The 23,588-nt window shown below is 47.1% G+C and overlaps 1 protein-coding gene across 5 annotated transcripts in view; it reads left to right on the forward strand.

Annotated features, from left to right (window-relative positions):
- The window catches only part of prkcz (protein kinase C, zeta), a 140,707-nt gene that overhangs the window by 90,985 nt on the left and 26,134 nt on the right, over positions 1-23,588 (forward strand). For 4 of the 5 annotated variants that reach the window (XM_064297744.1, XM_064297746.1, XM_064297748.1 and 1 more), the window contains 6 exons: positions 1,436-1,521; positions 11,680-11,811; positions 15,028-15,109; positions 15,582-15,694; positions 16,849-17,037; positions 23,301-23,398. In XM_064297744.1, the coding sequence (XP_064153814.1) occupies positions 1,436-1,521; positions 11,680-11,811; positions 15,028-15,109; positions 15,582-15,694; positions 16,849-17,037; positions 23,301-23,398 (700 nt within the window). The remainder of the gene's footprint in view (positions 1-1,435; positions 1,522-11,679; positions 11,812-15,027; positions 15,110-15,581; positions 15,695-16,848; positions 17,038-23,300; positions 23,399-23,588) is intronic. The other variant, XM_064297745.1, reaches the window with a different exon arrangement.

A 23,588-nucleotide genomic window follows, 5' to 3' on the forward strand; every position in this document is an offset into this window, starting at 1 on the left:
TGGCTGCTTAGTGTTTTAGGGGCTGCGGTGGCCTTGCGGTGACTGAAAGCAAACCATGGTGGCTTTTTGACCCAGGGGGAGAAGCATTACACACACACACCACACCCCCCCCCCCTCCTTCCTCTCCGGAGCCTTTGGGGGGGGAGGGGGGGATGCCCTTTGTCCTGGCTTGTGGCTCTCACCCAGGACAGACTGGAACGTGTGACATCACCCAGAAAGAGGCAGCACACACTGTCCCCATGCCCCCTGAATGCTGAATCACAGCCACCTGAACCTCCCCCCCCCCCCCCGCAGTTTCTACATCCCCTGTGTAGGACGCAGCTTTAGTATTCTCGGCCATTCTCAGCGGCAGTTTTCAGGAGTGTTCACACACATGCTCAACATCAGTGTTAGTCCCATGCGGCTGTGTAGTTCCATCCATCCTGGGAGAATCCAGTTCAATGCAGGCCTCTCTGTTCTCTATTCTGTGCGCGCGAAAGCTGAAGTGATGCGTTCAGGTTTTGTTGAGAGGCCAGAGGCATCGACTGCACCGCTAACTCCGCGGAGGATAAGATTAGTGGATGTTTATCTCCCTCTCATTGTTCCCCGTCGTCTCCCGCATTGGGCAGAAATGGATTCCTCCAGACGGCCTTAGACGGCACGCGGCGCCTTTCATCAGCGTGAGACGTTTGCCGTCCTGACGTGGAGGGGGAGCGGCAGCCCCGCTGGCAGCCGGTGAAAGGTTAGGCTGCAGATAGCGTTCGCGTGAGTCCGCCTCGTCCTAAGACCCCCCGCGCCAGGTCTGAGCGCTCCCAGAGGGGCCCCCGACGCTGCAGCGACTCCCGGCTTCACCGTAAGAAGGAAATAAGCCCCTTGGCTTTGCGCCCGACGCCATTACGGATTCCTCGTTCGCTGGGGGGATGGGGGGTGGAGGTGGCGGGGGGAGGCTGTAAATAGTGTACACCTTTCCTGTCGAACCCGAGATCTGCAGCGCACGGAAATCATGAAGTACTGTTGTACAGTAATGGGATCAGAGTCATGTGAGAGAATGGGGGGAGGGAGGGAGAGAGAGAAGGAGGGAGGGAGGGAGTAATGGGAGAGGCGCTGAGAAGTGAGAGAGGCAGCGAGAGAGTGCACGCATGTCTTGGGCGTCTCGCTGAAATCTTGCATCCTTCTCTCCCTCCCTCCTCTCTCTCTCTCTCTCTCTCCCTTTTTCTTTCTTCCTCTCTCCCTCTTTCTCCCTGAGTCCTCGGAGAGGCGCTTTCAGGGACGAGGCTGGCAGGACCCTCCCTCCCTCCCTCCCTCCCTCCCTGCTCTTCCCTCGCTCGTTTTCGGAGGGACATTTTCTTCCCCCTCTGCCCTGGTCTCCGCCGGTCCTCCTCTTCCTCGCGTCTGACCCTGACCTGCCGCGACCCCGCCATGCTGCTCCTGTACAACTGTCTCATCTCTCTCCTAGAATCGATCTACCGCCGCGGGGCCAGAAGATGGAGGAAGCTGTACAGAGTGAACGGGCACCTTTTCCAGGCCAAGCGGTTTAACAGGGTGAGTGGAGCTCGTGGGGCTGTTTGGGGGGGGGCAGCCGGGGGGTGTCTGGGGTGGGGGGGCTTAAATATCGTATGCTACTTGTTGATGAATGGTGAACAATGCACGTGAAGAAATCGTGAAGTGGGTGGGGAGGCAAAATGGTGTCTGGTGTGGATAGCATGTGTAGCTTAAACCATTCTCCACAGTGCTTTGTAGTGCTACCTTTATTGGGCACACTCGGCCAGTGGATAACAGATGTACGGTAAAGAAGAAAGAAAAAAAACATTCGGCAGGCACACCGTCGCGGAGCTGCCATAGTCCTGCTGTATTATTTAGGAGGAGACGGCCTATTTCACGGTTGCTTTGTTTTGGCCTATTTTTCCTCCCCGCCCTTCCCTCCCGGCTGCGTCCGCTTGGTGAAAGTGGACATTTCTGGCCGATTGATTTCGGATGTGGCGGCGCGGAGAGAGAGAGAGAGAGAGAGTTTGTCTGTTTACGTCCGGAGTGCTGTTTTGTTCTGGGAAGCTCTCTGCCCACCCTCAGGGCCTAGACGCTGGGCGGTGGGGACGCAGACAGGGGCTGTAATGCTGTTACACCCAGCTTCTAAGTGCCCACTGTAACCCGGGAGACAGTGAGACACTGGGGCGATGCCTCTTGGCTGGATAGAAGACAGTGTGGTTCTTGTTTTGTGTTAAATGGCCTTTTCTGCACTTTAGAGTTTTTTTCCTTACTTGGGCTACCTCCAGAAGACCCTGCCCATGTAACAGTCATGGCACAGACACACAGGATAGCCGTTGAGCTAGTGGAACTGGTTATATGAATATATATATAGGAGTATATGTTGTGATTTTTCCCCAGAGAATCTCAAGATGATTCATCATTAACGTGAATGTAGAAAGGTTTAAGTAACTACCAGCTTATCCCTGTTTGCTTTTGTTGTGCCTCTTGGTGTCTTAAGTGTGCCTTAGACCTGGTCCAGGGGGAAGGGGCTCCTTGATCATTTTAATAATTTCTTCGTTTGTTGTGTATTTTACATCTTGACCTTTACGAGGCCTGGTGGTCAGGGTTGGTAGAGAGGAAGTGACGTCGTTGGTGAGCTTGTTTTGGGTTCCTGGCTGGACTCCCTGTCTTGGCTGTGGTCTCAGTGCTCGAATAGTGGAGCACAGACTTCCCTGCTTATGCTGCACGATCATATTGTCTCAGCTTGGGGATCTACGACAATTATCTATTCTGTGATTCTCTGATCATATAGGCTGATTGTCCAATGTGGTGGAGACGACTAAAATTGTGGTGAATCTGTGTGAATTCTAAAGGGTTTTGTTATTTGAGGTCAGCGGTATTGTTGGTGGTGCCCCTTTGGTGGGGGGCTGGCCTCTGTTCTTGTTCCTTTTGTGAACATGCTGCCGTAGGATATGGAGAGGGGGTGGCAATATAACATGCAGGGGACTGCTTCTCTGTGTGCAGGAGAACTTTAGCTTTGGGCTGAAAGGTTCCAAAGAACAATCGCCTCACTTCTTATTTTAAAATGAGAGTGTTGAGGAAATCATTTTGGCCCGAACATTTGTTATGATCGTTAATATCCTCTAGCATAATGAAATATGTATGTCAAGATTCCTGGTATCGGCATGGAAGAAAATAAAATTTCATAGAGGTTCCTGTCATGTAAATAATGAGAAAACATCTTTTACCTCTTTTCTCTATTACAATAGTAAGAAAGTGTTCCCTTGAAGATTTTTTTGACTGTAAGTGAAATTGGCAAATATAAAGAACTGTCAAGTGTAAGATGTGATTTCTTTTTTCACTATGCACTTTATCTTGAACATAATTGAATTTATCTGGGTTTTGACATTATAACTATAAGCAATAATTTATCTATGACCTCTGGATAAAATGGTGTTTTATATTTTCTGAATATCAATGAATCCTGAGCTGAATGTTATTTTATATGACTGATCTTAAATCTTATAAAAAAATTTTTTTGCCCTATGAGTAAAATCATTATAGGGCTGTAAATAAAAAGGACACATCCTTACACATTCCTGAACTGATCGCTGTGAAGTAGCATTTCGAAAGCTGTGAGTAGAGACAGTTGAACAGTCCAGTGTGGTACCAGAAAGTCTATGACTCCATCACATGGCTCTGTAGTGCTGGTGCATTATACAGATATTTGTTACCCTTCCGCAATATTAGTTCATTTAAGGTTGTCCTGCAGAATCTGGTGGGATAGCACTGAACTTCTCTAGGAGAAAACAGTGGGCAAATCCTGTGTACTCGATACCACTCTGATGTTCGGCTGTTCATCAGTCCTTCTCACTAATGCAGTGTACTTGTCTGTGTCAAGTCAAATTATCTTAGAATCATTGCAATTCGTTTTATTTCCCTGTTACTGCAGCAGATTTTTTATTTATTTAAAGATGCTGCTGTTAAAAATAGGTCATTGAAAATACCTGACAATGCAATCACTGTCAAATCTGTCTGTCTTTTAGAGAAAGGAAGACAGTCTACTCGCCATCAAGCTTTTAAAAAAAAAAAAAAAAAAAAAAAATTATTATCTATTTTCATCCTTGAGCTCTTCCACATAGGAGGGGGGCAGAACTGGGGTTACAGAATGTCCCTTCTGTCTGCAAAGCAGTGACATCATAGTTCTTATTTCCCAGCATGCCCCTGGCAGAGAGTGCAGTCTGTGGGGAGTCGATGACTGTTTGATTAAATTACTACCTTGTTTGCTGAAAAAGACCAGAAAGCACATAAAGCATCTAGACTGCTCACACTGTGTTTACCAAGTGGAACAGATAAGGGGTTATAAGATACCTTTACTCAAAAAATAAACATTTTTGTGACCCTCTCAGGGGAAACAGTCATTGTTCCCTCCAGGCAAAAGAACTGCTAAATTACCTGAAACAACTGAAGTCGGTCTGCTCAAGGACCCCAATTACCTTGGAGGCATTTACTTGAAATTGAAGATGGTTTTACTCATTTCCATTTCAATCTGTGTTTGTTTAGACTGCGTAAGTTCCCTTGTGCAATGCTGACAATACGACTACACCATTAACTTGAACGAACGAGAAAAACCGAGGCCGTTTTCTGAACGGAGTTTACGCATTAACATTAATGTTTAGGCATTTAGCCGACGTTCTAATCCTGAGTATGTGTGCGCTTATCATATAGGCAAGGAGCAGTGCTGACGCTAAATCATCCGTGTCACAACTGATAGTTGTATCCGATACAAAATCTAACAGCGTATGGGCCTGGATGTAGTATTACTTATTACTTCCTATATGTAGTGTTATACTTACTAGATTAATATCTCGATTGACTAATTGTCTGAAAATCTTTTTGTCACGGTTATGCAAAAAAGATTATTTGTGTCTGCAAAGCGCAGGACATTAATATTTTCTTCATATTTGCCTCCCTGGCCTCCTTACATCATGGTCTGCAGGTTCAGTACTGTATGTTGCTGCCATGGTGCTGTGCGTATGCTGTAGTCTGTGCCCCTTGTGAGTGCGTCAGTTAAAAATAGATAAAACAACATCTGTTCCAACGTAAATTGTGGGAAACGTATGCTCGGCTTTGAATGCTGTATTTTTATTATTTTTTATTTTTTTAAGTGTGATTAATTAACCAACTCATTAACAGTCAAACCACCAGCTGTGGCTAGCCGGGGAGTCCCATGCGCAGTAGAGGGATATCCCTTTAGAGTGCCTGGATACCAAACCTGTTTTTGCGTGAATAAATGACGTATTTTCAAAGTCAAAGAATAGATTGCGTCCATGCAGAGATACGAGAGTGTTAGGGTAGGTTTAGTGTGGAGTAGTCAGTTGCTTCATTTGTTTAACTGTGTTGGGCCGGTCTCTGCAGTAATCTATTGTGCCACAGTGTCGGTGCCAGTAAGTTGATTAAGGGAAGTGATAAGTTAGTCGTGGTCTTCTGTCTGTTTGGACATAATGCTCAGGTACATGTAAAACGAAACTCACTCTGGCCGCATTCTCTTCCTTGTTCTGCGTTGTACGTCGTACATAAAGTGCCATTTGTTTGCGGTGTCAGGTTACGTGATAAATGATTTGCCTTTGCAGTAAAGTTAATTTACAGTGGCGGGGATCACAGTGGCAGTCAATGCTGTGTAATTATGATTTATATATCCTGCAGAGATATGAACCTCCGAACTGCTGACTGACTGTTTACCCGAACAGGATTATCAACGTCATGCTCAGTCGAACCATATCAAGTACCTTATTATAAAGGCAAGATTAGATTCTGCCAAGACTAGACTAAACAGATTATCTGTATTATCATCACTGATGCTAAATCATGAGCATTAAACAGAAAATAGTCATTCTTTGCATTCAGTTTTATTATAAATGTTCTATTGTTTTCCATCGTTTTATCGATTTCTTTCTTGTTTATCATATCCTGTCATCATACCTGTTTGTCATATCTCTTTTTTTCCTTACTGTGAAGCACTTTGGACATGCCATTTGTTTGAAAGGTGCTATATAAATGAAGTCTATTATTATTATTATTATTATTATTATTGATAAAAATACTATTGAAAAAACAACTTGACATGTATAACTGTGTGTTTGGGTTCTGTAATCTTCTGTAATCCACATACACACCTTCCTTTCGTTACGACTATATGTAATGTTTTCATTTCTGAGCACGGGCTTGTGCTGTTGTGATTGGATATCCTCGGAAGGCTCATGCTGCCCTGTCAGAAAGGCCATGTCTCTGTTGTCTCCTTTCCACTGGCTCTGAAGTCAGTTGTTTAAATAGGAAAAAATGCTTAGAACACCATGAAACTGGTCTCTAAGGAGAGCAATGTGTTTCCACTGATGTGCAATAGGACTGCACCTGTTAAATACGGAAATGAGTTCCCTTTTATTTCTGAAATCCAACCCAAAATCTCACACTGTGCTATTAGGGTACCCTGTAGACAACCTTGTGCATTTGTGCATCAGGCTATATAAAACCCTGCATAAAATGAAATGGCGGGGAAAAAACGCATAAAATAATGCCGGTTAAAAAGCACTCGCAGCCAAACATTGTTCCAGCTCATTTGTGAATGGAATAAATGGCATTTCCTTGCACACATTCAGTGTAATTCGCCAGCTGGGCTGGGTTTGAATTTCTGTCTGTAGGGTAGGTAAGCCCAGGTTCCTGGTAATGGACACTCACCTGTCTCCCCCCCGAGGCTGCAGTGCCAGTTGGTTCTGTCCTGTACCTGCTGTTGGATTCTTAATGGGTGCATTGAACACATCTCATCCAAAAATAGCACCTATTAAAAGCTGTACGGTGTTGGGGAGGAGTGCGTGTGCCCTCCTTGGGTCAGTCAATTTTCAGTTTTTAAAAGACTTTTAAAAGTTCAGAAGCAGTACTAATTATACGGAATGGAGAAGCCGAATATAGTTACGGGCCTTTTTCTTTTTCAGAAACACATTAGAATTCATGTTCTTCGAGGCGCCTTGCAAGCAGTCGGTTAATTAAAGGATATCACTGTTCCAGATGCAAATTCGAAAGGTGCTAACCATGCAACACTGCCAGCGGCGTGGATATATCGGGAGTTCTCCTTTACAGCACACCTATGCTTATATTTCTGCACTTATCTACAGGGTGTCATTAGGCGCATTGACACATGTATTTTGACCTTCACTGACTAAGAACCCATTTAGTCAGACCCAGTTAATCATGTGGGTTGCCTTTGATATGCTGTAGATCAGACCTGGGTCAAATGCGTATTTGTTTTGGTTCAAATACTTTTCCACGCTTTACTGATCTTGTCTGGTGGAGTGGAACCAATGAAATACTCTCAAAAAGCGCAAAGCCCGCCTTGTGGTCATATTGGCGGGCTCAGTTACACCAGGCAAGATCAATAGAGCACAGAAAAGCATGTAAATCTGAAACAAATATGTATTTGACCCAGGTCTGCTGTAGATTAATGGCACAAGTAAACATGGATGTCCTCCTCCTCCGTGAGTGAGAGAGGGGGAAACAAGTTCCTGGCAGCCGTGACGCTGTCATCGTAAAGAGGCTCATGCTTATATTCATGAGGCCCTTCAGCCTCCAGCCGGCGTGGGAAAGGCAGACAGGGCGCAGGTTGGGCGGCTCATTACGGGCTGTTCTGCCGTGGCCATTACCCAGAATCCACCTGGCGTCGTGCGCCCGGATCGATAACGGTCCCGCGGTCTCGCCCGCTCAGCGGACCCTGTGTGCGAGCCGACCGGTGCTCAGCTCTGCTTCTCTGCAGCAGAGATCCGGGTCAGCTGTCCGTCAGGCGTCAATCCACCACTGACACTCGAATGAAACTGCAGCCATTTCAGTGTCATTTCAGTATTCTGCTTTTTTTTTTTCTTTTTTTTTGCATCATTGTGCCGAATTATTAGATTGTGTGGCTGGTGCTTCTTTCAGCCACACTAAACTGTGACAGTTAAATGTGTCAGCCAGCGACTGAAATGAAACTCCGGCCATTTCAGTGCCATTTCAGTATTTAATTTTGTTTTGAACATCATTATGCTGAATTTTTAGATTGTGTGGCTGGAGCTTAATTCAGCCACCCGTAACTGTGATGGTAAATGTGTCGGCCAGCGACTTAAATGAAACTCTGGCCATTTCAGTGCCATTTCAGCTTTCAGCGTTTTTGAACCGGGCGAGATTCTCAGATTGCTTGGCTCATTGCGCCGGTGAAGGCTCGTGTGTAACTCCCTGCGCTCGCTCCGTTTGTGCGCGTGCTTTGCCTCGCTCACAGGAAGTGTGAATGCTCTCTGACGGGGAGACAGACAGACGGGGGGGGGGCTTGGTTCACTCCCGCCCAGCCGTGAGTGAGTGAGAGGGGACGCGCGTGGCCATTGTGTTGAGCGCTCAGATGCCCTGGCCTCTGTGTGTTTGTGTGCATCACTCTGTGAGGGAGCGGGCGGTCACTCAATGGACCTTTTGTTCTGGCGTGAGGAGAGGCGCATCTCTGGTCTGGAGTGTAACCGGTGCTTGGGGTAATAGCAGCTCACATCTCCATGACTTTCTTAACCTCACCTCTGTTGTCATCAATTGCAAGAGACTGCATGTCCTTGAAAATATACACAAATTTTGATTGACAGGTGGCACAGTCCATAGGGAATGGACGAATCCTCCCACGTGGGCGGGGCTTTGATCGCCACCACGGCACCTTTTGTGGTATTATCACTTCTCTATCTGTTACCCTCTCTGCTTTATCCCTTTTATAAAGAAAAATAAAAAGGAGGGCAGTCTTTTGTGTGTGTGTGTGTGTGTGTGTGTGTATATATATATATATATATATATATATATACATACATATATTCAGAAAGTGTGTACCTCTTCATTTCAGAAAGAGCCTACTGGCGTATCAGAATTGCATACTGTAGATATTTTTATATACCAGTTTTATTGAGATATTATTACTGAGGTTCGCCTGCGCTATCTTTCTCCTTCCTTCCTTTCAGTCGTGCCTGGCTGCGCTCTGTGAACTGGCCCTGCCATGCCTTGGGGAGGGCTTTTTACAGAACACCGCGTTCGCTGTGACATTTTTAGCAGATACGCTTGACCTGGATGAGGCAGAGCCTGCTCAAGGTCACCCAGGAGAAGCTTTCACGTGCAGGATGCACGGGAAATAATGGATTTCGGTGGGGGCGTGTCTGGTGGCGTAAGGGGGCAGGGCTTCAGCTCTGCCTTCATCAGACGCCACACTGCACAGACGAGGATGAGGATGTCCTCAAACAGCACCATCCACAAACGCAGTATACTGACTAAGAACACAGCACAGCTTGACTGGCCGAAAGAATCCAGTTGTTTAAAATTGTTTAAAATTGTTTAAAAAAATGTTAGACAGTATTTAATAGAGATTACAGAATATTTGCATAACGCTGGGTTTACTGGACAGGTTGGTGCCATTAAACTGCGGTTGGTTACAAGCTGCCTCACTTACTTTCTTGCCTGCACACCAGCGCCGATGCATTATATACTGTTGGCTCAGCAGAGTTAAGTGTGGAGTTAAATCACAGACCCCAGAGCCGGGCACTTTGTCATAGAAATCAGAGACCAGACATGGAAATAATGCCCCTGGGAATTGTGGGAATGACGTGGGGCCGTGCTGAAATATAGGAGGAGGTGGAGACGATTCGCTCGACTCCTTCATCCAGGAACTGTACTCCTTTTCTCTCGCTCAGAAAAATGTAAAATGATGCCGCTTGGCTCTGGTGTGGTGAAAAAGGGGTCGATAAATTCTAGTTGGCTCATGTTATGAAACACATCACTTCTTGTAGGTAACCTGCTCCGTTACTGTCTGTTCAATACAGCCTGTAATGGAAAGCTTTAACATCTTAAAGGTGCTCCTTGTGAGCTTGCAGTCTTTTGCCTCCCAGTATAGTGCCGGCTGTGAGCACACCTAATTGGGATAGGGATGGCATAGGGCAGCTAATACACACATTGCAAGCTCTCCTCTCCGGATCAGAAATCTGGAGCCATCTGTGTCAGAGCCACCCTTGTGCTGAACAGCAAACAGACAGTAAGAGCTGAGGAGCTGGTTTATTTATTTAAAAAATAAACTTTTTCTTTCCTCCGAAAACTTAGTGGGCTCAGAATTGGTGCGGCATATTTTTCATTTGAGTTTGCTCCTTCTCTTTGAAACTAAGTATTCTAGCCGGGCACTTCTGCTGGCCTTTCTAGCGAGGTGATTCTACTGTCGATCGTCAGTAAAATTAATGAGGAATTTGCGTTTGTGTTGTGAATTTTGTGATCTGTGTTTCACCGGCGTTAGCACTGCAGCTCTGGTGGGGAGAGCTGTTTATTAATTTAACAGCCTGGCCCTGGCGCTAATACTGCAGCTATTAGAGCAACTCTTTGTCAGTCTCAGAGCACTCAGACTGGGATGGGAAGCTAAAAATCTCTCTCTTAAGTGACTTTAGATATTTATAAAAACCGATGCTCTTTCACACTTCTGTTTTGTTGGTGTTAAATGGCAGCTTGGCAAATAAAATGCCTTGGATTCGTGTCAACTGCAGACCTCTCAGATTGATTACTTTCTTCTTACTGTCTTCTGTCTTGGTATGGGGAATTTCACCCCAACGGTCTTATAAACATTTTTATGAACACAGCATACATCCAAATTACAAATAAGCAAAACTAAAGACGGACCTGTCTATAGCCACACTACATTCAAATATCTGCTCTGTTGTTTTAATCTATCCCTGAACCAACCCCTAATTTTATATGTATGTCAATTAAAAATATACATTTAACAAACCGTGCGCTTGTATTGATAAAAATAACGATGCTCCGAATATTTTAGAGTAATTAGGGGGCCCCCTGGTGGCCGCTGGGCCATAAGGCGCCACATATGCCACTTAATGGGTCAGGCTGACTCTGCTGCTGTAAACCATAGTTTGCATCCTGCTCTTCTTCAAGGTCATCAGACGAGCTGCTTGTGCTAGCCTTGGTGCACCGACAATGACAGGGTAACTCAAAAGCTGGGCCAGTCAAGCACAGATTCTTGTTTGCTTGAGTGTTTCTGTGGGTGGGGGCCAGGGGACTGTGCCGGAAAGAAATGTCTTAATTTCCAGCCCATGCCATGATGCTTTTTGGGAATTACTGGCTATTTAAGAGTAGGAGCGACTGCCTGAGACTTACAAAACATATCACTTGGGCATATTTTTCCATGATGTCAGACAGATGTCTAAAATAAGAATATTACATGTGCTGACTAGTCTACATTTTAAAGACTGTATGCAATCACCTTTTCTTGAATTTAAAGCATTATTATTATTATTATTACTATTATTATTTATGATTATTATTATTATTATTATTATTATTATTATCATTATCATGAGGGGACAGTCCTTCATATTGTAAACCTGGCTGGACAGACCACACCCTCCCTCTCTTACGGCATGATGTCATCCTGGTATGGATTTTCCATTTTACCTCATATCCTCCCTTGTGTGAAAGAGTGCTCTGTTTAACATAAGAGCAATCTCTTCATCTGTCCTGACTCTCTTCCTTTAAATGAATGTCTTCTTTATTTTCTTTATGCATCTTGTTTTGAGCCCTGCACATTTTGCTTTTATGTTTATGGCCCCTTGTGGTGGTCTCAGAGAATAAACCGAATGTTTAAAAAAAATTTTTTTATATAAAAATGTGACTTCCTGTTTTCCTGTGTCTTCCTTCCAGAAAGCGTACTGTGGCCACTGCAGTGAAAGGATATGGGGGCTGGGGAGGCAGGGCTACAAGTGTATCAACTGCAAGTTGCTTGTCCATAAGCGTTGTCACAAACTTGTTCCTCTGACCTGCCAAAGGCATATGGTGAGTACTCAGGGCCTACATTTCCCATGATGCTCCATCACATCCCTCAGTCACTTTTGCAGCATCTCTTCATCATTGGGGATTGGGCAGATTTTGCAAACATTGCAAGGAGGATTTACTCGGTAAAACGGTATCTTAACAAAATGTATTGCACAAAGCACCTTCCAGAGGGGATATAAGGTCTTAAAGGAATCAGGAGAACTCCAGCATTGTCCTAATAGAAATACCATTTAGATGGAAGCGTGTCATACAAATGACTCACGAGCCTCGTACATGTAAACTCACAAATGTGTACGCAGACACACACGTGCACGCACACACACACACACACACACACACACACACACACACACACACACACACACACAAACTAGCTATTCAATCATGCACTGATTATACGGCTCTCCTTTCTTTTTCAGAATATTTAACTGTAATTGAAACGTGCGTTAACCTTGAGTGACAGGAAGTTGAAGTGGAAATACTGTGTAGGTAGGTTGATAAGAAGCTGAGCTTCAGAAGTTGTACTTAATAGACAGAAGGTAAATAAACAACAGATGTGGCAGCAGGGGATGAAAACACGTTTTTTTTTATTATTAAACAAAAACAACAGCGCATGGAAAAACACTTTCTGTACAGGTTTCAAGAAAATGTTCACGTTCAATTCGCAGTTGAATTTGAGCGCACGGTGCATTAAAACTAAGTTTTGGTAAAGGCGTCCGTCCCAGGATTCCGTTTCCCAGTGTTGTTGGCCCGTTATTATTTGCGTCATCGCCCTCTCTCAAGCCCCTGCTCTTATGCGTCTGTCGCCCCGGGCGGGCGTGACAAATTGATTATTGTTTTGTAAAAACCGTCGTGTGAGTTAGCGGGAACGGGAGTAGCTGTCAGAGTCCCGTCTGAAATCCATAACGCCGGGCCTGAACGCCGCTGGGCCTGAACGCCTCAGCGCCCCAGCGCCCCGCCGCCCCGCCCGCCGCCGTCTCCCCTCTGATCTCGTCCCGTACCCCGAACGTCTCGCTGAGCCCTGCCGTTGCCTCCCGAGGCTCCCAGAATGCACTGCGGGCCGTGTGCGACGCGCGGCGTCTTCCCCGGCTGTCTGAGGCGCCGCTGAGGGAGGAGGGCCTCCGCGGGGTCGCTCTCCCCTGCCAAGCGCGCTGCGCAAAGCGATGTGGCTCGAGGCACAAACATAAAGCATTATGGGAAGGGTGCACCGGCCCAGGCCAGCCTCAAACACACACAAACCTAATTGAAAGGATCACATGACCCATACAGGTCTCAGACAGCCAATAAGAATCTGCCCTGGAAGTGGAAACTTAATATTTAATGCTCCATTTTAATGAATTAAACATTAAAGAACACTCTAGTTAAGCTTTTGCGTATTCTGCTAATTTAATCTTTTTTATCTTTTTATCGCTGCGTACGACCTTCGGCTCAGCTAAATGAAAAACAAATGGGTCCGGGTCAAGCTAATGACACGTCGCTGCTAGCCGATCAGAGCTAATTAATTCTGATCTTCTGCCGTTGTCTACTTAGACAGACGGGACATTTGACTCGGTTGTCTAATACTACTGCTGTGCATTAGCTGAAGGCTTTCATCGGGAGACGGATATTAAGATCCTTTTGCAAGTGTCTGGTTGATAAGGAGCTATAGAATGGGAAGAAGCCGAAGGTCCAGACATGCCCAGCCATGATATGATCTGTGGCACCGCAGATACTCTATACTGACTAGATATGCAGCTCCAGCTTTAGTTGCCCCTGTCCTTTGTATTTCCATTTTGCCATAGAAAGTCCAGTGTCTTCAATGGATGTTTGACCCTAAACATGTTCTTGAATAATTATTAATAGCAAATCGGAGGGTTTGTTAGCTAATTGTTGTGCTATATGTGGACATTGTAACAGTGGTCATTATAGCTAGCTTTCTCGCTTGCTAGCTAGAATGCAGATGAAACCATCGTCTTGTCTTACCCTGTTTTCAAATCAGGAAACATTATAAAATGCCAAATGTTACTTTTATAGGTAGGCAGGGGTGCTACCAGGGATTTTGGGCCCCATGAAAAGATCTCTCATTGGGCCCTAATCCCCCCCCGTACAGCACCCCTGTTGGTTGACCTGCTATAGGCTTGTCTCCTGGCAAAGTCTGTGGCTTGTGTCTACTGTTTAGTTTGATTGCTGTTCACCAAAATAATGATCCGCATTGTCTGAAAAAATATACCACGCAAACCACTTCACTGCTGTCAAATTGTCAAAGGTGATTCAGCTTTCGGCTGCATGCTTGTTTTGGTAGTTGCTATGCAAAACATCTCGCTAATCTGCAGGCACGCTGTCATTTTGAGTGCACTTCTGGAGGCTGTTAAAATCATTTTTCTAGTGTGATAACTGTCCCTACATGACTTAGTGGTATGGGAGACCTTAAAGTTTATCAGTACAGTAGCTCCCACAAGCCCTTAAAAAGACAGTGGGAAAGATGGCTAGACCATTAGCCGTTATGATGAACGCTAATGGTGGACAAATAGCTACCGTTATCCGTATGGAGCTGGTTATCTGGTGGAAATGTAGAGTATCTGTGCCTGCAGGCCCAAACCACTCAGCTCTGGGCACAGTGGGGCACCTTTGATTGACAGACACTGGAGGTGGATTAGCCTTCTTATGAAGGGCCTGTGTACTCGGGGTCTGGCCAGCGGCAGAGAGCTTGGCCACCTGAGGGAAGGGGGACCGTAGAAGGGGTTTCTTCCAAAAACATGGCAAGAAAACCCAGCCAATAGGGAGTACCTGCAGAGATTTGAGCGGGTGACATTTTCATGAATGTCGGAGGCAAGCTGAGGCAGGCCATTTTATTTTATAAAAGAAGTGTGGGTTTTTTTCTTCTTTTTCTTGCCAGTGTAACTGATTATAGATCCACTGTTTGTGGATTCCTGCTTGGAAACCCCCCCCCCCACAGTTTCTCTCCTTCTGGTACCCTTCCGTTTCTGTGTGTTTCCCGACTTATGAGTTTATGATTTTCTACCCACGGATATTACAGTGCATGGAGAACATAGTCCAACATGACTGTATGGCTTTGAGGAAGAATTACATAATGTGTTCACAGCAGTATTCCTGTACTTCACAACTCAAAGACACTCCCCCACCTGCCTGTGTCATTCCATGTGACGGTGGCCTGGTCGCCCTTCCGAATGAGGACAGGCTCATTAACATAACCCCTCCCACCCTCTGCTCCCCCAGGATCCAGTCATGCCATCACAGGAACCCCCAGTAGATGAAAAAAATGACGAAGTGGACCTCCCACCGGAAGAGACGGATGGAAGTAGGTCTCCCTCGTTCCCGGGCGAAGGTCGGCGCTGCGGAACGCTGTCATGGCGCATGGCGCATGACGCGTGCCGCGTGCCGCATGCCGCAGCCCCTCACCTTGTCGACGGTGGGCCGCGTGCAGCAGTCAGGTGACAGGGGTGACCTAGTTGAGAGAAGCGGTGCTGTGCTGGATTCCAGCCCGGCGGGAATGCGAAGAGAATCTGGCGCCATCTGCTGGGTGCCGAAAGTCAATGCACACTCCCACATTTTCACTCTGGTCACCGGTGACCCCTGCAAACTGAACCAGCACACGTGACACTTGCTAAAATAAATAAATGAATAAATGATGGTGTTCATCACACATTTTCTCATTTATGTATATGTCAGCGGTGTCAGCTGGACTAGTTTCACCTTTATCCTCAAAACGTGCTCTCGTTTTAATTTTTGTTGGCTGTCCTTTTTGAAAGTGTGCACGTGCTCCTCCCCAGGGAGTTCCTGTGAGTCCCTGAGCCCACAGCCTGCTGATCCCCCCTCTCTGTCTCCTCCAGTGCCGTTCCCAGCCCACAATCGCAAAGTGGACAAACCGGAGGACGACTCGGAGGTGAGTCTCTCTCTCTCCCTCCCTCCCGCCGTTTTTGCTGCCTGGTCGATGCTTCTCTACAGCAGCCGAAAGCGGCTGGCCTGAGCTCGGTCCTGTTTGTCTGTCCTGCAGGGTCAATAGCATCCAGAGGAGAAAAAAAAAACACACTGTCTCCAGTTGTCTTTTAATGAGGGAATTTGTGAGAGCCAGACCTGGGTCACATACGTACGCATTTCTTTTGGATTCAAATACTTTTCTGTGCTCTGTTGATATTGCCTGGTGTATCATTAAAGCATTGAAAAGTGTTTGAATCCGAAACAAATGCATATTCAACCCAGGTCTGGTGAGTGCATTGTAAATTCCCGGTGCCTCCTCCCTTTATCTGACTTGCACGCATCCATATTAGTATGACAAAAGCACATACTGCAGATCCGAATAGAAATGAAATGGAAAGTTTTTTGCTCATTCATCATTTGTTTCTTAGTGATTAGGCTTAAATTATTCATGTTAAAAAAGTATGAAATGATTAATGTGGTTTTAACAGCGTGGTAAGAATGCTGTTGTGAAAATCTCATAATTCACAGGACTGTCACTTCAGCTGAGTCTGGACAGCACAGAGTCTTAATTTAAGATTGTGCTATGTTTTTTTTTGAACGGGAGTAAAAGCAAAATACTTTTCATGTGTCACAATATACATGCGTAACTGCACTGAGGAGCTGAAAACACCGGGAATGTGCTGCCACAGAGACCTCAACTAATCTATGAGATACTGCAGCTACCCAAGAATAAAGAGTGCTTATTACACACAACAAAACAAAACAAAGAAAAGGCTTTTTAAAGGAAGACCGCAAGTAAATAAAAATAAGGAAAGCGTGAAGAAATCGATGAAGCATGAACACAAATCTTAAGAAGACATAAATGAAAAGATAAAAAAATATATATTTTTTTATGGGCTTTTCAGCTATATTGGACAGGATAGTGTAGAGAGGCAGGAAGAACGGGGGAGGAGAGAGAGGGAGAGACGTGCGACAAAGGTCGCGCGGTCGGACTCGAACCGCCGACATCACGGCTCGTAATGAGCATGTGGACGGTGCCCCACAGGCTACGCCACGAGACTCCAAACTAGGCACCGTTAATGGCCGCCCCCCTCCCCCCTCCCCCCTCCCCCCTCCCAGGACATCAAGGCGGTGGTGGACGGGATCGACGGGATAAAGATCTCGCAGGGACTGGGGCTGGGAGACTTCGACCTGATCCGCGTCATCGGCCGCGGCAGCTACGCCAAGGTGCTCCTGGTGCGGCTGAAGAAGAACGACCAGATCTACGCCATGAAGGTGGTGAAGAAAGAGCTGGTGCACGACGACGAGGTGAGGGAGGGGGGGAGGGAGGGAGGAGAGAGGGAGAGAGGCACGGAGAGTGGGAGGAGGGAAGGAGGGAAGGGGGAGGAGGGAGGAGGAGGTGAGGAGGGAGGGAGGTGAGGAGGGAGGGGGAGGGAGAGCGGGAGGGAGGGAGGAGGGAAGGGAGAGGGAGGGAAGGAGGGAGGTGAGGGGGAGGGAGGAGGGAGGGGGGGAGGGGAGGGGGAGGGAGGGAGGGAGGTGAGGAGGGAGAGAGGGAGGGAAGGAGGGAGGGCAAACACAGGCACACTTTCTGCTAGCTGAGGACATTAGAATTCAGCTCTCGCCAGTTGGTACTATTACCAACCTGTCTATGTACTATATATGTGTACATATTGTTCATAAATGTTAATGCTGTCCTTTTTTGTTGTTGTTGAGGTTGTAAAATCAAACATTTTTTAAAAACATTTTTCTTTTGATTGTGACAAGTTGTCACTTTATTTGTACATGTATTTATACTTGTTTTCTGATTGTTAGCGTACAATTGATGAAAACAAGTAGAGAAAGGCAGGGAAGGAGAGACAGATAATCTTTTTCTCTTTTTCTTAATACGCTTTTTTAAAGGAATAATTAATACTGTAGAATTATTAATAAAATAATCCTGGAAAGCTCTGAATGCAGATTGTACGTACAGAAGAGGAGAGGACCACATTTATTACACATTGCCACTAGGTGGCGCTGTGGAACCAGGGACTGTAAAAAGAGTGTACTAAAGTACATTATACTCTGTAAAAAAGGAAAACAAGAAAAATAACCAGAGCTTATGTTATTGCAAAAAAATTTCCTGAGCCCTTCTGGTTTTTCTCTGAATTGTTTATTTTTTTTCATATTTGAAATTATATCCCAATACATACGTTATGCAAATTTCTCCATTCCTAATCATGCTTGTATTTCTCACTACATTACATAGATACAAATTAATAATAATACAAGCTGATTAATGAGTTATTCATGTGATTATTAATATTTATGTAATTTGTAGGTTTATTCAGTGTTCAGTTGAGAGATTCCCCCCCTCCTAGAATCTTGAATGTGATAGTAGAATGTGTTCTTAAAAATGTATTCTTTATGATTTTACTAAAAATTAATTTGTGGTTATTTAAAGGACTGTATTGTCATGCATGTAATGTACAACACAAAATGTCCTTTGCAACACTGATAACAAAGTGCAAAACACATTCACCAAATAATGCTATAGTTCCAGTTTGTTACAAAAACAAAACAAATGTATGTTACAGTAAAGCTAATGACACCATTACCTCCCATCTAGAGAGTAAAGAGCTGGGTCTGCATGACATTACGTGACATTTATTTGGCAGACGCTTTTATCCAAAGCGACGTAAAATAAGTGTGTCGCTGGAACAACGCTTCGGGACTGTAGGGCTGGGCCAGATGTACTGTGGGCTTGTTCCATTTGGGCACACCAGGTACAGTAGGTGAGAGGCAACGTTTCGGGGAGGAACTTGGATAAAAACGAGGGCACCCTCGCCGCAAAGTCGCAGAGGGCAGGGACAAACACACGGCCTTGTGGGTAAATAAGCGAGGCCGGTGTTGTTAAGGGCGCTGCTCGCCCGTACCAGACTTTTTAAAGAGTCGCTCGCTGTTGCCAGGAGACCGTGGTGCAGCAAAGGGAGGTGCAGGAGAACGGAGATGTGGGTGGGTGGGGAAGGGGGTGGGGGGCGCTCCTAATTCCTCACTCTTCCCTCCAATCAGGAAGCGTATCTGCGTATCCAGGATACTGAAAGCTAGTGGCGCTAATCGTCATGACATCTTGTCACACGGTGGGAAAAAGAGCAGCGTTACTCCCGGCCTGAGAGAGAGAGGTCCTTGCTGAGGTCCGCCGCGGGTCACCCGGCCTAGCTGGGTTTCCGGAAGGTTCCGCCGAGCTGTTTTTTTGGACTCAACGTTTGCTTTTTTTTTTGCTTTCCCCATGCCGCTCGCTTGGCCTTTGGTCACCTGGAGCCGCTCCAGTTCAGCAGGCGCCTGGGCCCAGGGAAGAGTGGACAGTAACGCGGAGGGAAGAGCAGAGGCGCCCGGGCCCGCTCACTTCCGGCTGTCCTGCTTTTCCCGCGTAGCGAGAGAGGGGGGGGGACACGGGAAGGCGCGGGCGGGCGAGGAGCGGCGGTGCGTTCCCGCCGTTGGGCGCTGAAGGGGCACAAACGCACCCCCCCCCCCCACCCCACCCCATTGTTTAAAGCGTTTTTTTGGCCGGTTCTCTCTTACTCTTTCCCCGGCCCGTCATGATGATGATGAACGGCGCTTGGCGGTTGGTTTCGGTGGCTGCCGAGGGCGCGGGACTGGCTGATTTATTCCACCGTTCCCCCCCGGTCCCTCTTTAGAGGGGGTCCCGTCTCTGTGCGGACGCCGTCTTTTGGCCGGGCGCTCTGACGACCGGGAAGCAGAGAGAGAGAGAGAGGGGCTGACCCCCCGAGCAAGCGGATCCCCTGCGCCCCGCGCTGCCCGCCCGCCCGCCCGCCGCCCCGCGCCACCCCGCGCCACCCGCGCGCCTGCCCGCCCGGCCACAGACACGAAACTGAGCCGCTGTAATTCAGCCTCCGGAGCCGCGCTCGATTCAGACCGCGGGGGTCGGCTCCTGACCCTTCCAGTTTTTCTGCTCTTTGGAGCGGGGTGGGACTGCGTATGTATTCTCTCCCAGGCTGTTAAAAACCTCTGAATTATTCATTTGTGAGGGTAAAACATTTCACACCGTTTTTGTTTAGTTATTTGCTTTTTTTTTTTTTTTTTGTTATTTCCCTCACAAAAACTATTTTGGCCCAGAATCAAATTGACACTTACCGTCTGCACCTGGAGGTTTACCGAGTCATGTGTTGTAAGGTCACTGGTCGTATAGTTTTGATAATTACACTCAATTGCAGAAATTATGTAAATTGCATAACTACTTTATAGCCACTACACATATAAAACACTATCAGCTCTACCAAATACCTCATAATGTCCATCACAATATATCCTAATGCCGATAATGAAGTATAATACAGTGCTCTCTATGCAATGCTACTGATCAACTCTATTGAAGGAGATGTACTTTACCATATGTCCATGCATAGTGTGCATGAACTGTACTGTAAAATACCAAATGTGCTTGAATTTTTGCATTGAGTATGTAATTTACATACAGATTTATATTGATAATAGTCATTACAGCTAATAATATAATGAATATTGTTTATGTGCAAACCTATATCCTGCTGAACGTGAAGCACAATACTCTATTAATTCATTAATTTGTTTGTTTGTCTGTTTGAAGAAAAGAGAATGCTAACTGCACACTGACCCGTAAAGGCACTGATTTACTACAGCTCACATACTGCCTACAGTTTATTTATTACTTACTCTAAATTTGGCATCTCCAATCCCACCTGAATTTACAATGACTAATTTGTGAACTATGTACAAGCGCGCTCATACACGCCCCCTGCTGCCGGCTCGGGAGAGTGCAGACAACTCGCAGTTCTCTTCCCAAAACACGCGGTGCCCGCCAGCTGCTTTTTTTTTTTTGCAACTGCAGCCGCAAGCCGCGTACGTCCAGAGCCGGGGGCGGAGGGGGACCCAGTCTTACGCGTACGCGGAGAGCAAGCCGCCGGCGCCTGGACAGCTAACAGGGGGGTGAACACTGCTGTCCCTGCTGGCCGAATCCCTTCCAGCCCTTGGGCGACGTGAAGCCATTGTGTGCCGCCCCTGCAGCGCTGTCGGCCTCAGTCATCACGTTTACTTAGCAGACGTTTGTTTAGCAGTCGGCGCCGGCGCGGGCCCGATTCGTTCGTGGTGCTCGTTCGTGTGCCGTGTGCAAGTGGCACTTTTTCCCCGAGTGAGCTACCCAGCAACCCAACGCTAAGTCTATTTATAGCGATCCTCATAGCATTATTTATTGATTTGACTGATACTGAAGGGGACAGGGTGGATTCTTGGTACCACTGGCACAGTGTGCTTTAAGGAAGGCCAGGCAGCAGCAGCACCTGTCCTTCCCAGAATGTGGCTGAGGCATCTGGGACGGAGAACCCCTGACGCAGCTATCGCTGTGCGGGCCGCTTCGCGGACCACTTGGGCGTCTTTTCTAAAAACATTCAAAAGGGACTCTATGGTAAAGCGTCTAGCACATGCTTCAGTAGAGCTTCACATCACACATACGCACTGCCTTGTCAGCCCCTTATTGGCCAGGGGAAGGCCTCACACTATCTCATTGGTTGATCTCAGTTGGGGGGAGGGGGGCGGTTGTTGGCACTGGCAAGGGTGCGGGGGCTGAGATGGCTCACGGCTTCTCTGGGTGTGAACGGGGCCAGGCGCGGGGGCGAGCAAGGAGCGTGTCCTGCATACGGGAACGCACGCTGCCAGAGCCTCTCTCTCTCTCTCTCTCTCTCTCTCTCTCTCTCTCTCTTTCTCTCTCTCTCTCTCTCTCTCTCTCTCTCTGTCTGTCTCTCACTCTCTCTCTCTCTCTCTCTCTCTCTCTCTGTCTCTCTCTCCCTCTCTCTCTCTCTCTCTCGCGCACATGCCTCGCTAAACCCCGGCACAAAGGCCGTGGGCTGGAGAGACACGTGACCGAAGCAGAGCGAGCCGGGATGAGCAGCGCCCCCCCCCCCCCCCCCCCGGGGCCCTGGTGCGCCCGGCGTTCCGTGGGTGGGGGAGAGTAGAGGCTGCCAATGCCGCGCGCGGAAAAGGGAGAGACCGGCTTTAAAATCCCCTCCCCTCATATTTAACAGAATGTGTGGAATTTTACTGACAGGCATTCCCGAGCACGTCTCGCATTCTGTTTACATTATATTGATTATATGAAAAAGAAAAAAACCTTGTTTACGTGTCTCTGTGTTTCAGCTTTCAGTGGGAAAGAAATACGGCAGAGTGAAGTAATGGTGAAGGTATTTTAAAACAGAGATATTAGCGGATGTCGTGATGAGAGGTGCAGTCCTGATCAATTGCTTTAACAGGCAAGGAAAGAAGGTCAAGTCAGCAGCTGCCCGTCCCTGTGATTCCTAGCGACACGGTTCGTTTTTGGTTAATCTGCTTTCCTTCGGCTCTTGGGCAGGAAATTAAATTGCGCTGCTTTGCAAAGGCGGTCTGTGCCGTGTGTCCTCTTGTGATTGGGTCTGTGACCAAACGCATCAAGAGATGCACGATTGGGAGACACATCTGGCTAAGCAAACAAACGATCACATTCCCTTTAAAAATAGCACCCAAAAAAACCTGTCAGCTAATTCTGTGCACCCCTAAACGAGTGTATTCATACTGTCTTTTTTGTTTCTCTTTTTCCCCACTTCACAAATCTGTGCTCAGAAGAGTAAATCACAGGTGCCTCTTTTGTTTTCGAAACTGCAGCTCCCTTAGTAGCCTACTGATTTGTGTTGTGGTGCTGGTTGTAGGCACGTAGGTGTTTTCTCCCAGTAAACCGTAGGTAGTAGCGAAAAGGAAAAGAGCGAGCGAGCGGTCTCTCTCCTCGTACCCGTAGCGCGCGTGGCTTTTGTGTTTCTTCGTGACCGCGCTGTGGCGGGGGGGGGGCGGAGCTTGGCGTAACCCGCTTTTTTCTCTCTCCCCCCCCCACGCTCCCACGGAGAGAAAGTAAAAAGCAAGCCGCTGCCTAAACGGTCCTGCAGGATGTTTGACATGAGGGCGGAAGACGAGCGGCGGAATTGGGTGCCGCCGCCGCCGCCGTCGCCGCGGAAACGACAGACCGCCCCCCCCCCCCCCACTGTTACACGCTAGGCCGGCGATGTCCGTGCGAGCCTTGCGCGCGCGGTTGGCGGTTTACATTATTCATCCGCCCGCTTAGATGCCCTTCTGGGGGGGGGGGCGGCCCGCGACTCTCGCGGCTTCATCTCTTATGCATTCGCTAACCCTGTTTTCCACGGATGGGCTTTGACCTGGAGACTAACGAAGAAGAGAAGGAACAGGCTCTAGGGTGTAGCAAGCGCTGCCCCAGTGGCATTTAAACCCTCCGTAGCTCGAGTCTGTTTTTCTTTTTCACATCCCCCCCCACTGCTGTATATGTTATTTATCTCCTCCCCCCCCAAAAAAAAAAATCTCATCTTTAGCTCTCATGCCATTCTGTTGTATTCTGTCTGGGGCAGTTATTTCCCTGTGGTGTGGATTTTTGGTGTTTGTGTAGAGCAGTAGCCCGTGGTGGAGCCATGCTAACAGTGAAAACAACAGCATGCTGGCTGACGTGACTGCGTCCTTTCTCTGTTTTTTTCATTCTCTCGCTCTCTCTTTTTTTCTTTTTCAAGGACATTGACTGGGTCCAGACGGAAAAGCACGTATTCGAGCAAGCGTCCAACAACCCTTTCTTGGTCGGCCTTCACTCTTGTTTCCAAACCGAGAGTCGGTAAGACAGTCCGCTGTTTCGTAAATTTTGGATGGAGGCATTTTTTTAAGGTCAGCTGCATTCTTGTGTGGCCTTGAAGGATGGACTTCACCATTAAAACATTTTTCACCAGCTTTCTGACAGCTTTGCTCCAAACTGTTGATGAAATATTAATATTAATCTCGCTCATATTGTGTTGTGCACAGGTTGG

This window comes from Anguilla rostrata, chromosome 11 (assembly GCF_018555375.3).
Source record: "Anguilla rostrata isolate EN2019 chromosome 11, ASM1855537v3, whole genome shotgun sequence".
Lineage (NCBI taxonomy): Eukaryota > Metazoa > Chordata > Actinopteri > Anguilliformes > Anguillidae > Anguilla > Anguilla rostrata.